The 16,984-nt window shown below is 42.6% G+C and overlaps 1 protein-coding gene across 2 annotated transcripts; it reads left to right on the forward strand.

Moving 5' to 3' along the window:
* The first annotated feature begins 1,982 nt into the window (after nucleotides 1-1,982).
* Nucleotides 1,983-8,402, forward strand: LOC136014899 (U6 snRNA-associated Sm-like protein LSm5). 2 transcript variants are annotated; one of them, XM_065680044.1, is made up of 5 exons: nucleotides 1,983-2,104; nucleotides 2,727-2,819; nucleotides 3,039-3,066; nucleotides 3,689-3,761; nucleotides 5,551-5,654. In XM_065680044.1, the coding sequence occupies exons 2-5, from the start codon at nucleotides 2,768-2,770 to the stop codon at nucleotides 5,581-5,583; spliced, it is 186 nt and encodes a 61-aa protein (XP_065536116.1). In that variant the 5' UTR covers nucleotides 1,983-2,104; nucleotides 2,727-2,767; the 3' UTR covers nucleotides 5,584-5,654. The 2 variants fall into 2 exon arrangements, 1 of the variants encoding a protein (XP_065536116.1); XR_010612922.1 differs by lacking the exons at nucleotides 1,983-2,104; nucleotides 3,039-3,066; nucleotides 5,551-5,654 and adding exons at nucleotides 2,214-2,318; nucleotides 8,311-8,402 and having other exon boundaries at nucleotides 2,727-2,815.
* The last annotated feature ends 8,582 nt before the right edge of the window (nucleotides 8,403-16,984 follow it).

A 16,984-nucleotide genomic window follows, 5' to 3' on the forward strand; every position in this document is an offset into this window, starting at 1 on the left:
AAAAATATGGGAAGAAAGAGGGTTGATAAATACCCAGGGAAAAGGGTTAATACATGAAGGATTAATAAAACAAATATTACAGGCTACAAGAGGACCTGAAGCGATAGCTATAACTCACGTGAGGGGGCATAAAAAGGGGTTACAATTCAGGACCAGAGGGAATAATTTAGCGGATGAAGAAGCAAAACGAGCAGCTCTATTAATTTTAATGACTACTAAAAACGTAGAGGAAGAGGAAAAACAGATAAATGAACCAAAGGCATATTCTCAAAGTGAGATAAAAGAATATGAAAGACTAGGAGCAAAATTAGAAAATAATAAATGGATATTACCTGATGGGAGAGAGATGTTACCTAAGGGATATGCCAGAAGAATATTACACAGACTACATCAGCAGACACATTGGGGATCGAGGGCACTCACTGATCAATTTTTAAAGTTCTATGGGTGTATGGGAATTTTTGAAATAGCTAAGCAAGAAGCTCAGAGTTGTTTAACTTGTCAGAAAGTTAATAAAAAGCAAATGAGACAAGCTCCAAAGGGAGGAAGACCTTTGGCCCACCGACCCTTTGAAAGGGTACAGGTCGACTTTACCGAGTTACCAAAAACAGGACGATATAAATATCTTTTAGTAATAATAGATCACTTAACACATTGGGTCGAAGCCATACCCACTGCTAGAGCTACAGCTCAAGTAGTAGCAAAACAATTACTCGAAAATATCATTCCAAGATATGGTATGATCGAGGTAATAGATTCATTGTGGAGGGCACCATGTATAGCTGATGCCCAGCACCAGCTTTCTGTCCTGGCACCTTAGGCTTAGTATCAGGATCTGGATGTTCGCAGTCCAGTGAAGTCTGCCCTTTTTTCACATACTAATTGTTGTTTGTCTTTGCGTGCTTGACAAGCAGAGTATCTGTGTTTAGGTAGCATAGGCCTGTGATATACATGGAGGCATCCGACTGGATACACTTGAAATTCCTGCCCTGTTATGGAGAAGATCAAAGCACAGTGGTAAATGAAGCCTGCATGAATCCATGATTAACCGGGAAAACAGCAGTGTCGGTGATCCTCCAGCATGGATCAAGCTCCATGATGCCTGTGCCTCTGCCCGGCTTCTGCTAGGAGATCCTCTGTTTGGTGAGATAAAAGAAATTAAGCTTACTCTTTGCATTTCTCCTGTGGTTCTGTGCCTGTCCCCACACTCTGACTGTGCCAACTTACGTTGTCATTACAACTACCCCAGCTAGCACTTTCTACACGCTTTGCTCCAGGGAGAGGCACAGCCTTGCACTCTCGTTATGAGGCAAGTCTGTCCTCACATTGCTCTGGTCCGTGAAGTGATCCTGTGTGGAGCCATGTGGCATCTGCTGATGCCAGAGGTTGGATTTGACTTTGTGAACGTTCAGAGTTACCTGGGAACTAGCCACACAAGAACTGAGCTAGCCCCCCTGCAGCCAGCAGCTCTATGTCCTCCAAAGGTTCATGCCCTCTAAGGCAGAGGATGGAATTTATTTGGGCTTGATTCTTCCAGAAGCAGCCCGTCACAAAATGTGCAATGACTCTAGATGTTGAAATAAGAGCTTTATCTGACTATAGACTGGTTTGGGCTCGAAGGGACCTTGAAGGTCACCCAGTTCCAATCCCCTGCCATGGGCAGGGGCACCTTCCACTAGAGCAGGTTGCTCAGTGCTGCAGTATGAAGCAAGCCAACTGTGTTTGAACAGCCAGTGATTTTTGCTCCAAGCCATGTCTATATGCAAAAGGACTTCCAAGAATCCTTCTTGCTGCAGCCCACTTGTGAATTAATGAGCAAATCTGGGTGGGGAAAGAAAGATAGCTGTGGCGTACAGCGATTAAAGCCCTTCTACCTGCCACTCCCCGCGAAAAGAAGAGCTATCTGAAGGGTGGGTTACTGTATTTACTCAGGGGAAAACGGCGGAGCGACTGCTCTGCGATCCGCTCATCGGGTCTGCCGCACCCCCCGTCCCATCTGAAGCGGGAGGTGGCAGCGATTGGTCAGGCCTGGGTGCAACATGGCGGCCACCGCGACCAGGGATCCGTCTCAGCTGCTGTCCCTCGGTGTTTGGCGGTGATTCCGGTCTGCAGCGGGACGGGACGGGACGGGACGGGAGGGGAGGGGAGGGGAGGGGAGGGGAGGGATGGCATGGAACGGGACGGGACGGGACGGGAGGGAGAAGAGGGAGAGCGTATTTGCGGGCACTTGTGGTTGGTGTGAGCGGCGCTGCCGCTTGGCGGGAAGCTTGAATGGGGTGGACGAGGCCGGGAGGCGCCTGCAGTAAACGAGGGTCCCGGTGGGTGTCTGTGGGTGCGGAGCAGAGAGCGGCTGGGGCGAGTGCTGGTGCTCGGCCGGCGTGCGGTAATGAACTGCGCACCCTGGCAGTGCTTGAGGCCAGGCTGGACGGGGCTGGTTTAGTGGAAGGTGTCCTTGCCCGTGGCAGGGGGTTGGAGCCGGGGGAGCTTTAAGAGCCCTTACAACCCAAGCTATGATTCAATGACATTAAAGCGTTCTCACTGAAGGGAACGTCTTCCTGCAGAGTTCCAGCCTCGGAAACGTGGTCGTGTGCTAGCAGTACAGGTGCACCTTTAAAAATACATTTCCACTGCACACAATGTCAGGCGTTTTGTTCAAAAGAATGCGCTGTTCTATGAAACAGTCTCTTGTACCTTTCAACTTTATTGTTTGTTTTTTTTATTTACAGAGCTTGTGGATAAGCGCATAGGCTCCTGCATTCGTATTGTGATGAAGAGTGACAAAGAAGTTGTAACGCTTCTAGGATTTGATGACTTTGTCAGTATCCTTTGATGGGAATGTTTTATGCTTCAGCTCAATTGATTTATTGTATTTGAGAGGAGAGGTTTGAGTTCACTGGATAGAAACTTTTCGTATGGGTCGCTTGTATGACTCTGGTATTTTTGTTTTACAGATAGAATCACAGTTCAGTAAAAATGAAAATAACTTTGTTTTGATTTTAAGACTCTGGGCCTTATTTTCTTTGAATCCGGGTATTTAGATATGGTGTTAGAAGATGTTACAGAATTGTAAGCATTATTTCTATTTGGTTTCCTGAGGGAAAAATATTGTATAAAATCTAGAAGCAAAGTGGGTTTACATTTTTTGAATACTTGCCAGCTGAGTAGTTTATATCTTGGAGTTAAACTGTAGGTGGTGATCTATTCAGGACAGCCGTGTCGTAGAGTAGGTGTTGCATGATATATGCTTGTAATCAGGTTCCTTTTTTTAGCCTTAATTTTGCATGGGTTTTGTGTAGAACTTCCCAGTAGTTTGTTTGCCTTTACATTTCCTTAAGGTCTAAGCAAAGATTTTAAAAGCTGCAGACTCAGAGATGAGTATTTATTACTTTGCTGTGCCGTGTTTGTATTTGAAACCTATTTTGAGTGTAGGTGCTATTCAAGAAATTGCCAAGATTTACAGGGTGAATCCGTGCCTTTATGTACTGAGCAGAAAAGTACAATGGAACTTTATGGTTGCCAGGTAGCTTTCTTTATGCAGGTGGTCAGTTACACTGCAGTGTGGCTGATGTCTTTGTTAGTTCCAGCAATTGTCATCTTAATGCAGAGATGTTTGTCAGTTCTGTAATCAAAGCTTGAATCATTGTCCCTGGTTACATGTTCTCATGTTCTTTTTCTAATGCTGCTTCAGCGAGATTGCACCTGAGGGCAGAAGAATCACAAAACTAGACCAGATTTTGTTAAATGGAAATAACATAACAATGGTAAGTCATTATGGTTAAAAGGCTGCATGCATTTATTTTCTATACCTGTAAATCTGTCAGCAATCAAGTTAAATTACTTTAAGCTGAGCTTTCCAGAGAATTCCATTGCATAAGGTACTTTCAAATACCTTCCAGGGCATATTTATCTATGAGTGGTGCTGGAAAAGTGGTGTTATTGCCTTACTTGGCTCATGTTACAGCTTAAAAAGAATAATAACAAAAAGAGCATGACCCTGCTTTTACTTAGGTGACTGTTTTTCCAGTCTTGAGATGTGCAATGGAATCACTGGTTTTGTTACCCACTCTGGAGGCTGATTCATACAGTGGCTTTAAACTCCTGTGAGTGTTTGCCTGCCTGAGTATGTAGGTGGAATAGATTTTATCCATTATTGTATATATAAATGTGTTTGCAGCACTTTGGATGCTTACAAGCTTGTTGAGTCATTTGGTGATTATCCACCTGATGCTCAAAGAGCTGTATGTACCTTTATGTGCTCTGAAAAAATACCTGGAGGCCTGTTGGGTGATGCCAGATGGAAAGCACTACAGGTTTTGTTTATCATGTGCTGATGTATGTCGATCAGTACTGAAACAATTAGATACTATGATTATGCATCCTTAAGCTGGATTCTGCAACTTCCTAAATACTACAGAAGCAGACCCAGACTTTTTTGCTTGTCTGCACTGAAGTCTGGAATTGCTACATAAGGGCATTCCTAATTTTGTGGGGAGAGAAGAGGAAGACTGACTTAGACTCAAGTTGGCTCTGTGTGAATGAGGAATAATCTCCATTTTGCTGTCCTACCTGCCTTGCACCTCCTCACTGTGTGTCTCGGCAACTGCCACCTTGACTTCATTTCTAAGCCTTTTCCTGCTTTGGTTATTGTTCTGCATCCTTGAAGAACAGTGCGTGTTCTGACTTCTTGTATGGGCTAAAACTACTACCATCCAGTTCAGCTGGTGGGATGCTGCCGTCAAAACAGAAGCGGGGGATTCTTAGAGTGTAGATGTTCAGCAAGACGTGGATATGTTTCTGTATTAGATCTCGTGTCTCTTTTGGGGGTACATCTTCCCACATCAGGAAAACTATGCTTTAGACTTTTTCTTACTTTGGTCCCAAAAGCAGCAGAGCTCTTTGTCTTTAGAAGTGGTCAGCTAACTATTAAGAATGTGTCAGCGAAAGAAATTATCCTCTTCATTTTCCCCTTAGTCATATTTTTCCTTTTGCATTTCTTTTTCTGATGTTCAGTTCTTTACTTAAAGAAGGTACTTTCTTCACAGGAAAATGCTGTGCTGACTTACCCTGCTGCCTGTAGAAGGGTTCAGGCTCTATTAGTTTTTGGGCTGTGCTTAGCAAGAGAGGTCAGAAAGGGGAAACCAACTTCCCAGTGTAGCGATGGTCTGCAGAAGAATGATCAGTTGGAGAAATCCTACGTGAAAGGGAGCATGTTCTATGTCTTTCTGAAAACAAGCTGTAGTGTTTCTAGACAAAAAAAAAATCTCCTTGAGGTGAATAACAAAGACAAAACACAAAACGTTTCTTATCTAGGAACTCCTTTGTGTCTTGTTAAACTTTCCTTGTATTTTAGAGATTCTTTATGGCATGTGCTTCTCTGGTAGTAACTGACTTCTGTTGCCAGAAGAAGGTAATTTAAAATCTAAACACCACTTTTGTGGTCTACCATGAAGTCGCCATCTGCTAAAATCTTCTGAAGCAAGAACTGTCACATATGACTTTGTAAAACTTCAGTCTATGGCACTAACATGCAATTGTCTTATTCTTTTATAGCTGGTTCCTGGAGGAGAAGGACCCGACGTATAAATCGATACAGTTGTCATCTATGAAGACATATATATATATATATCGAATATAATATAAATAGAGCTTTTGGGATACGGGTGTGTTTGTTGGTTGTTTATTTTGTTTATGCACTCTTGCAGTTGATATTTGATAACAGACAGGGATTTCCTTTTCAGGAAAGGTGCACTGCTAATGATGATACTGACTTCATAAGTTGAAATCATTACTTTTTTGTAAATCTGTCCCGATTAAAAGGCTTTCTTTTTATTAGTTACTGTGTTTTGTTACTTAAGTGCGCAAGTTAGTTTTTGTAACTGGTTGATGGAGTGGAAAATCGGTGTTCAGATTTTCTACATCTCTTGCATTTGTTTAAGACCCAAGCCTATGTAAAACACAAGGTGTTAGCCAACAGATTGCTGTTCTTTGGAGTACAGGCATGTACTAAGCTGCTTGAGGCTGTGTCACCAGAAACTGGTACAGTGCTGGAGAATGCTGAAAAGCTCTTCAAAGTGGATGCATCTGTTTGAGACTCAGCAGCCTTTCACTCTACTGGCCTTGAGGTTCAGCCCTCTTGGACATCTTCTGCTTGGTAGATACACTTTCTTGTAGTAAAGACACTGTAATAGTATTTGGCTAGTGAGGAGAGACAGAGCAGACTTGGTTCATGTTTTGGGGGGAGTGAAGAAAAAAGCTGGTGGTACTTGTCATCCATGTCAGTGGTGACTGCTTTCACCACTAAGTGGTGCTGTGTATCCTTAATTAAACTGGGAGCTGCTGTGTGTATGTTTAATTAAATTGGGAGCTACCTCCGCCTGCTTGTGAAGTTCAGAGTAGTCATTTTAGAATGAACATTCTTTTGGCTGCATCTGTTCTCCTGGGATATAAAAACTTGACAGATGTTTGGGGCAACTGCTACTTTAAGAGAATGTCTATAAAGTAAGGAATTGCCGTTTCTACTTTGTCATGATGGGCAAAAAAATAACGGATTCTAAATGATGTCCACTGCAGCTTATGCTTTCATAATGCAGTATTCAACTGACCTCGATGTATAAATGTCTTTGGAGAAGGAATCACAGGTACCTGCTGTTACTGTAGACAAGGAGGGCACAGACTCACAGAGACAGGACATGCTTTGCCTTCCTGCCACCACAAGAGGAGTTGAAGAAGGGGGCTCAGGAGCAAGAGACTGCAAGGAAGATCCTTTTCCCTTGCTTTAGCTGTCAGAAAATCTGCCTTCTGCTAGCTGGGTCTTGCCTTGAAATACATTGAAAACTTCTTACTTTAGCCTGTGAAAAGGGAAAGAGACTCCCTCCTCTCTCCCAGGGAATGTGATATTTGGACTCGCTTGTTCTGAATATCTGCAATTGTCATGTTCAGACTGCATGGTGACAAGCTATGCCATTGACTCCCTGAATGGGTTTTCATTTCTGTCCCCATTTCCTTCTCCAGCTTTTTTTATTTAATACAATTAAAAAAATACTCTTTTTTTTCTTTGAACTTGCATTTGATTGGAATGTCATCTGTTGAGTTGAGCTCCAAATGCTTTATTTCCTAGCAATAAGCTGAGTCTTTTTGCCAGAACACTTGAAGTGTTCTAGCCGATGTAATAGTATGTGTTGCGCTGTTTTTCTGTTACCAGTAAGATTCTATACATGTTCAGTGTGTGCACTTGATTTTGGCTTCATTCCGGATTTTGAAAACAGTCTTAAACTGAAGAGGGGTTTCATGCTTGGCCAGGGAAAAGAGCAGATTTTGACTCAAAACCAACTTTACAGGGAGAAAGGTGAACTATTCTGTGTCTCTGGGTTTTTATTCTGATAGTGTGAGCATCTTGTTCCCTCAGGATTTTGTTATGTCTAGGAAAAAAGCTGGGTATTGTCTCACCCTCCTTTTCTGGTTAGGGGCTTTTTTCTCCCACTTAGAGGAAGTGCTGAGTCTGCTACATTTTAGGAAGACATTTTAATTTGTGACTCGGACGTCTGCAGACATCACTCTAGAGGCAGTTTCTGTGCATCCAAATGCTGTTAATCCTTTAGAATATGAAAAGAGAGAGTTTATAAACTATCAGCTGAGAATACAAAGTATTCCAGGTGGATCTGACTTGCTTTGCATTCAGTATCCCTGTAGCCTGTTGCTTTGGAAGTGCAAGTAATAAGCTTTTCAATGGAATGAGTCACTGCTGGTGTGGTTTTTTTTTCCCCTTGCCTAGAAATCTAGTGCTTAATCATATTGCACTGTCCTGTAGAAGTTGTGGACACTGGTGGCCACTTAGGGTGCCACTACAAGTAGGTCATTTAACATAATAACCCTAGGCTTTAAAAAGATGTAAAAGTTATGCTTAAAGTTTAGAGCAGGAAAGTCATCACGTTAAAATAGCTTCCTGCTTATGCCATGCAAAGTGATGGTTCCTCTCAGTTTATGCGTTTTGTATGGTTTGGGGCTTTTTTCTTCTTTAAGATGGCACTGGTTGCAGTGATCTTTAGTTTTGCTACATGGCTGACTGGCTTAGTATGGACATGGTTCCTCTCTGCCTACTACTTCAGCTTACTTGCAGCCATAGTTGACAGCTGTTTGAAGTTGTGAAGCTGTATGCTTGCTCTGTAACAATATAGGCTTTCCCTGTTCAGTATCTAGACCCCTTTTCAGGATTTATTATGTATTGGTTTTTTTACCACATGAAATGGAAAGAGATTTCTGGCTTGCTGTTGGCTTTTAATAGCTGAATTGCTTCAATTTCTGTTTTTAAAGGAACGACTTACGGATGATGGGATTGATGGAGACAGTGGAGAAGATGCAGGTGAAGATGCCAATACAATGCAGATGCAGGTGAAGATACAATACAGAAGCCTGGATTCATGGCTTCTGCTTGGTCCTTTATCACAATGATACGCGGATTGACTCCACAACTCATTCAAGTTGTAAAGTAGGTATGCTTTATTCAGCGCTGAGGTGCATGGGGATCGTTCCTCCAAAGCATGCACACCCAGGGTCGTTTTTCCTTTACATTTATTCCCTAACGCCTATACATATCCCCCTTCGTATTCTGTCCCCGCTTCGTATTATGATGAGCTAGAAGGTCCTTTGCGCCTGCGCAGTGCCCCCTCTGGTCATGGGCAGGGGTTGACTTTCTGTCCAGGCATTACAGCATACTTTATAATATAATACATAGGAGTCTCAGAAGACAGTCAGTTCTTCCTCACCATCTCTTCAAGATCAGGTTTATTTGCATATTGCCCATCACGATCCACATCCACGTTAATGGCTACCTGCTGTTGGCCTCACTCCTGCCTTAAGGGGAACCCATCCAGCTTGGTGTCTGTGTAAGAAAAAGGAAGAGCTGAAAAGCAATCTTTTGAATGGAACAAAAAGGTTTTTCTGCTATACCTGCTGCCTAAATACAAATGTCCAGACCCTGCTCCTAAGCCTAATGTGTTAGGAACGAAACAAAAATCTGGACGTGTTCCATAGAGGGAGCCCTCAGGGACAGTGCCACCAACAGGGATAAACTCACTTATGTACCCACCTAAAACTCCACCTGTGTGAAACTCCATCTGTGTAAATAAAGCCTCACTGGACACCACTCTCTGGTGACCGAGTCTTCAGCAGTCTATGTGCCAATGTCCAGACCCTGTTCCTAAGACTAATGTGCTAAGACAGAAACCAGGACCTGGGCATGTCCCGCAGATGGTGCATTCCAGAACAGCCCCTCCAACACGGATATCCTCACTCACTCACTCACTCACTCACACACCTAAAAGCCCATCTCTAAATTCTCACAGGACACCACTCTCCACTGAGATGCTTTGGGGGATGCTCCGGTGACCCCCTCGCGGACACACCGGGACCGGGCACCCCCGCCGCCTCCCCGCCACTTACCGGGGCGCTGTCGGACGGGCGCACCCCGAGGGCACGGACCCGGAGCCGCCGCTCCCCAGCAGCGCTCCCAGGCGGTGCAGCCGCTCCAGGGGCTCCTTCTCCTTCCCTGTGCGCCACACGCGGCCGCTACCGCTGCGAGCGGGGCCCCCGCCGGCCCCCACCGCCCGCTCCGCTCCGGGCCGAGCGGAGCCGTCCCCTCCCTTACCCGGCCGCGGCTCCGGGCGTGCACTCCCCGCCGGTGCCCCGGCCAGCGGCTCCACCCCCGCAGCAGCACCACGGGCACCTTGCCCGACCGCTCTCCCGGTGCCGCCGCGGGCACCCCCGCAGCCGCACCGCGCACCGGCGGCTCGGGGGTCCCGACGCCGAGCGACCGGGGCCGGGCGGAGCGGGGCCTGGGGGCTGGCCGGGGAGAGGCAGGGGGCGGTGCTGCCTCGCCAGACCCAGCGGCAGCGGCTCGGCCAGCGCCGCCACGGCCGGGAGCGGCAGAGCCGAGCGGAGCGGCGCGGAGAGCCCCGGCGGGAGGTCCCGGGGGCTGGGGAGAAGCGGGGGGCACGGACTCGGGGAGCGGCGGAGGGAGGGCTCCGAGCCGGCGAGAGCCAGCGGGATCATGCCCCCCCCCGCCCGGCCGCAGCATCCCCGCGGCCGAACCGCGGCCGAGCCCCCCGCGAGGAGCCTGCTCCTCCCTTGAGCCCTTTTCCCTGCGGCCTCGCCTCTGCCCGGCGTCCCCCGGGCCCCGTCCCGCCCGCTCCCCCCGGTGAGCGCCGCCCTTGCTCCTCGCGGGCAAACCGCAGGCTCGTGTCGTCCCCCCCGTCTCGTAGGGCTGGATCCAGCCTCCCCCGTGCTGCTCTCGGGGGCTGCTCCTGGGCACCGCGGCTCGGGGAGCCCTTGGGGAACCTGCAGCGTCAGTCTCGCTGGGAGGCAAACCTCTGGGCCCCGCAGCAGCCGCCCTTGTGCTCCGCAGCACGCTCGCAGCATCCTTCATCCCGCAGTTCCGTAATAAAGGGATGGCTTCGTCACATCAAGTGCTTCCTTTTATTTCAGTCCGCATGGAAAACAAGCGAGATGCCCGCCTTCCCCACACTGCGCACTATTAACACAAACCCCGCCGGCTCAACGCTCGGCACCCAGGGGAGATGCAGCTTCCCGAGGGAGAGGTCTCCTCCGCACTGGTCACTCCAGGGCTCTCGCTCCTGGAATACCCCACGGTCACCGTGGTGGCCCGGTCACGATGGGCTTCTCCACTGCAACCACAACGGCTTTGTGCTGGCGGCAGCATCGTGCCCGTGGCCATTGGGCACCCAGGGATGCTCCGGCAGTCGCCGCACGGGGACCAGCCTCTGCCCAGCCGGCTCGGGGAGGTCCCTCACGGGCTGCTCTTCCTCTGCGCCTTTCGTCCGGAGCTGGAGCGTGCGAGGGGTCACAGCTCAGCCTGGGCAACGGAACAGGGCATCACGGCCACCTACGAGCAGCGGAGAGTGACTGACGTTCGCACGTCAGGGAATCGGGGAATCCCAGCCTGCTTTGGGGTAGGAGAGTCAAAGGCAGCCAAGTGGGATGGCACAATTGACGTTGCCGATGCATTGTCTCAATCCCTTTGGCAGCAGAGTGCAGGCCAGTTTGCTGATACTCGGAGGGCCGTCCAATACACTTGGAATCGAGTGCCGCAGGGATGGAAAGGCAGCCCTACCGTCTGCCATGGGCTGATCCAGAAAGTACTGCAACAGGGTGAAGCCCCACAACACCTGCAGTACCTTACACCGACACGGTGTGACACCGTTCAGCAGCAGCAGAAGCTTTTTAGACAGGGAGGAAAATAATCCAAAGCCTTCCCAAGACCGCTTTTGCCATAGGATGGAGCAAGGTCAAGGGACCTGACCAGGAGATTCAGGTTTGGGGAATAAAGCGGCAAGACGGACGTCAGCAGATCCGCACAGACGTGATCAGCAAGGGAACAGCAATGCCTCCACCAACCAGTAAGAAACAAACACGAGCTTTCTCAGGTGTTGTGGGGTCTGGAGAATGCACATCCCAAATTACAGTCCGGTTGTGAGCTTTCTCTATCATGCGACCCGCAAGAAGAATGATTTCGAATGGGGCTTAAGAGCCTGAGGGTTTGGGTCCCTTTTCCAATTGCGTGGTCAACACCTGCTTACCTACAAAGAGAGCCCAGATGCTTGGCTTCCCTACCCTCTAATTCCAGGCTGCCAGCTCCATTATCCCAGCATCGGAGCAGCCAGGACAGGGAGCGAGAGCTTCCCTCTGGTTCTGCCTCCTCCTCTCTTTCTAGCGCTGGCCCTGCGCCGTCCTCTGTCTCTACACGAGCTGACTTTCGTGTCCAGTTCTTCTCTGTACAGGGGCAACGGATAACGGCACAGATTGGTTCTTTGGTTCAGCCCAAGTGCCTGCTACCAGGGCTGGAGTGGCCGCCAGCGTCTGCTGTCAGGGCTGGAGCAGCAGCAGTGTCTGTCACCACGGCTGGAATGGCTGGAGTGCTGTTGCTGAGGCTGCAGTAGCCGCAGTGCTGGTTGCTGGGGCTGGGGTAGAAGCACTGCCTGCTGCTTTGCCATGAGATCCAGGGACCTTTTCTCCTTGAGGGTACTGGATAGTGCTGAGCAGGGCTCGGTGGGCAAGGGGCAGGCCCCAGCACGTTGTGCTGATTTTGCCTCTCTGGTATTGCCAGGACGATGCTTTTCCCAGCCAATGGAGTAGTTCTCCTGGATTTTGCACTTGTTCAGGGGTGAAGTTCCACAGCGTTGCAGGGGCCCCTGGCCTAGGTACCTGCCCATACGATCCCACACACCCTGCTCCCGTAACTGTACAGCCTCGGGGAAAGATGTCTGGGGGTATGCTCACATCGTTGTTTACCCTTAAGCAAGACCTGAACCATACGCAGCAACACGCTGGTTCCCAGCAGAGGAGCAGGTTGGTTTCATGGGTATTCAAAGGACATTTGAAGTGTCTGAAATTCTGAAATGCTACCGTAAAGAGCCTGGTGGGGAGGTGGAAGATGTGGGGGGACGTCTCCCCCATAGGTTGGTCCTCCGAGGAGAAAAAGCAGGAGGTTTAGTTATTAATAGTTCCCACAACGTGGATTGCAAAGTCCAGGGGGGATGACAATGCTGAGAGCACAGACCAGATTGACAGTGTCTAGTACAAAGATGCCAGCACTATTCTTAATATCAAGACACAAACACGGCTCTTTAAACCATAAGATTTATTATCACTATAAACATCGAGAATGTTATAAATAACAATAAATTTATTAATAAAGCTATAAATAACATACAAATTTATGAATAGAGCTAAAAGAACAATTTTATTAAGAAAGCTATAAAAACCCTACGAATTTGTGAAGAAAGATATAAATAACAATAAATTTATTAAGAAAGCAATAAAAAACATACAAATTTGCAAAGAAAGATACAAATAACAATAAATTTATTAAGAAAGCAATAAAAAACATACAAATTTGTGAAGATATAAATAACATACAAATTTATGAATAGAGCTGTAAATAACAATAAATTTATTAAGGAAGCTATAAATAACATACAAATTTATGAATAGAGCTGTAAATAACAATAAATTTCTTAATAAAGCAATAACAAATTTATGAACAGAGCTATAAGTAACAATAAATTTACTAATAAAACTATAAATAACCCATAAATTTATTAATAAAGCTATACATAACATCCAAATTTATGAATATAGCTATAACAATAATTTATTAAGAAAGCTATAAAAACAAATTTATGAATAGAGCTGTAAATAACAATAAATTTATTAAGAAACTATAAATAACATACAGATTTGTGAAGAAAACTATAAATAACAATAAATTTATTAATAAAGATATAAATAACAAATTTTTGAATAGAGCTATATATAACAATAAATTTATTAATAAAGCTATAACATACAAATTTATGAACACAGCTATAAGCAACAATACATTTACTAATAAAGCTATAAATAACATACATTTATTAAGATATAAATAACATACGAATTTATGAAGAGCTTTAAATAACAAGAAATTTATTAAAAAAGCTATAAATAACATACTAATTTATGAATAGTGCTATAAAGAACAATAAATTTATTAAGAAAGCTATAAAAAACATACAAATTTGTGAAGAAAGATATAAATAACAATAAATTTAATAAAGCTATAAATAACATACAAATTTATGAATCGAGCTATAAATAACAATAAATTTATTAATAAAGCTATAAACAACACAGAAATTTATGAATAAAGCTATGAATAAAATACACATTTATTAATAAAGCTATAAATAACATAAATTTATAAAGATATAATTTACAAAATTCTGAATAAAGTTATAAATAACGTATAAATTTATTAATAAAGCTAAAAATAGCAAATTTATTAATAACACTATAAATAACATAATTTATTAATAAAGCTATAAAGACCACAGAAATCTATTAATAAAGCTATGAATAAAATACACATTTATTAATAAAGCTATAAATAACATATAAATTTATAAAGATATAATTTACAAAATTATGAATAAAGTTATAAATAACGTATAAATTTATTAATAAAGCTAAAATGAGCAAATTTATGAATAACACTATAAATAACATAAATTTATTAATAAAGCTAAAAAGAACACAGAAATCTATTAATAAAGCTATGAATAAAATACACATTAATAAAGCTGTAACATATAAAGATATAATTTACAAAATTATGAATAAAGTTATAAATAATGTATAAATTTACTAATGAAGCTAAAAATAGCAAATTTATGAATAACACTATAAATAACATAAATTTATTAATAAAGCTATAAACAACACATAAATTTATGAATAAAGCTATGACTAAAATACACATTTATTAATAAAGCTATAAATAACATATAAATTTATAAAGATATAATTTACAAAATTATGAATAAAGTTATAAATAACGTATAAATTTATTAATAAAGTTAAAAAATAGCATACAAATTTATGAATAATGCTATAAATAACAATATATTTATTAATAAAGCTATAAAGAACACAGAAATCTATTAATAAAGCTATGAATAAAATACACATTTATTAATAAAGCTATAAATAACATAAATAAGGATATAATTTAAAAAAATATGAATAAACTTATAAATAATGTATAAATTTATTAATAAAGCTAAAAATAGCAAATTTATGAATAACACTATAAATAACATATATTTATTAATAAAGCTAAAAAGAACACAGAAATCTATTAATAAAGCTATGAATAAAATACACATCAATAAAGCTGTAACATATAAAGATATAATTTACAAAATTATGAATAAAGTTATAAATAACGTATAAATTTATTAATAAAGCTAAAAATAGCAAATTTATGAATAACACTATAAATAACATAAATTTATTAATAAAGCTATAAACAACACAGAAATTTATGAATAAAGCTATGACTAAAATACACATTTATTAATAAAGCTATAAATAACATATAAATTTATAAAGACATAATTTACAAAATTACGAATAAAGTTATAAATAACGTATAAATTTATTAATAAAGCTAAAAATAGCAAATTTATGAATAACACTATAAGTAACATAAATTTATTAATAAAGCTATAAACAACACATGAATTTTTTAATAAAGCCATAAATAACATACAAATGTATGAATAAAGCTATAAATAACAAATTTATAAATAAAGCTAAAAATAACAAATCTGTAAATAATATACAAATTTATGAATAAAGCTATAAATAATGTCTAAGTTTATTAATAAAGCTTAAAATAACAAATTTATGAATAACCCTATAATATAAATTTATTAATAAAGCGATAAATAATGTATAAATTTATTGATAAAGCTTAAAATATTTATGAATAACCCTATAAATAATATAAATTTATTAATAAAGCTATTAATAACACATTTTTTAATAAAGCCATAAATACCATACACATATATGAATAAAGCTATAAATAACCTACAAATTTATGAATAATGCTATGAATAACATATAAATTTATGAATAAAGCTATAAATAACAAATTTATGAATGAAGCTATAAATAACATACACATTAGTGAAGCTATTAATAACATACAGATTTATGAATAATGCTATAAATAAGATAAAAAATTATGAGTAAAACCAGAAATACCATAAAAATTTATGAATAAAGCTATAACAAATTTATGAATGCAGCTATAAATAACATAGAAATTTATAAATAAAGCTAAAGATAACAAATCTATAAATAACATTAAAAAATTAATAAAGCTATAAATTACAAATTTATGAATGAAGCTATAAATTACATACAAATTTATGAAGCTATCAATAAGATAAAAAATTATGAATAATGCTATAAATAACATACAGATTTATGAATAATGCTATAAATAACACATAAATTTATGAATAAAGCTATAAATAACATACGAATTTAGGAATAAAGCTATCAATAACACACAAGTTGATGAATAAAGCTATAAACAACACACAAACTGATGAATAAAGCCATCAGTAACACACGAATTGATGACTAAAGCTACCAGTAACTTCAAAGTCCGGAAACAGAAGAGGCGTGACCCTGAACCCAGGCCCCAGTTCTGGGCACTCGCAGGAGGGAACCAGCCGGCAGCTGCTCCACGTGTTCACCGCTCCTCACTCTGGTGTCTTCCTCCAGAAGCAGCCCCGCTTACAGGCTCCACCTTCCGGCTCGTGGGGGTCTAGGAAGCAAACGACACCCAGGAAGCATCAGGCCTTGCCTGCGGCTCACCTGGCAGCACGCGCAGCAACTGTGCTGCCATCGGGGACAGTCCGACCTGGCCAAAGGCGGCCTGCCACTTGGGAATCTGAGGGTGCTTTTCTCCTGTGTTTCAGCACACGTACCAGCAGGCTGCTCTGAAACGTCTTTAGTGAGCTGAGCCAGAAAGGTTGGACTCGTGCACTCACTTTGGCAGCGTGCGGGGCTTTTCCCCTCTTACTTCAACGGTCACCTCATTCGTCAGTGCTCCCTTTGTGGCACTCTCACCCTCCAGCAAACATACCCGCAGCCTGCATCTCAGTGCCGTGCAGGGCTCTGACACAACTCCCGCAGCTTCAGCTTTTACTGACTGATAGAATTTATTCCCTTCTCCCCCCAGGAGTCCTCGGCACCAGCTTATCTATAGAAGCCTGTCGGGAGGTACGCTAAGAGCTCGTACGAGTGTAATGGTTGAACTGAAGGCCCGGTGAGGTACTTACACTGCAGACAGTAACTCAGCTCTTGTGATCTCCCCTTCCTGGAAGAGTTTCAGAGCAGCTGTCTTGGCCACCTCTAACAAACGCAGGATCTCTTACCAGGGACTTACCCTGCTGTGAGCTCTGTCTTCTCTTCCTGCACTGACGTTTTGCAGGGGATCCTGGCTCTTCTGCAGCTTTCTTCGCCGCCTCGGTTCCTGATGGCAGCTCTCTCTCTTCCGTCAGAGATCCGCATTCTACACTCGCATTCTCCTTTGAATAAACACACCAAAACCGAAATAAACCCAAAGATCACG

Source organism: Lathamus discolor, chromosome 5, assembly GCF_037157495.1.
Source record: "Lathamus discolor isolate bLatDis1 chromosome 5, bLatDis1.hap1, whole genome shotgun sequence".
In the NCBI taxonomy this organism is placed as follows: domain Eukaryota; kingdom Metazoa; phylum Chordata; class Aves; order Psittaciformes; family Psittacidae; genus Lathamus; species Lathamus discolor.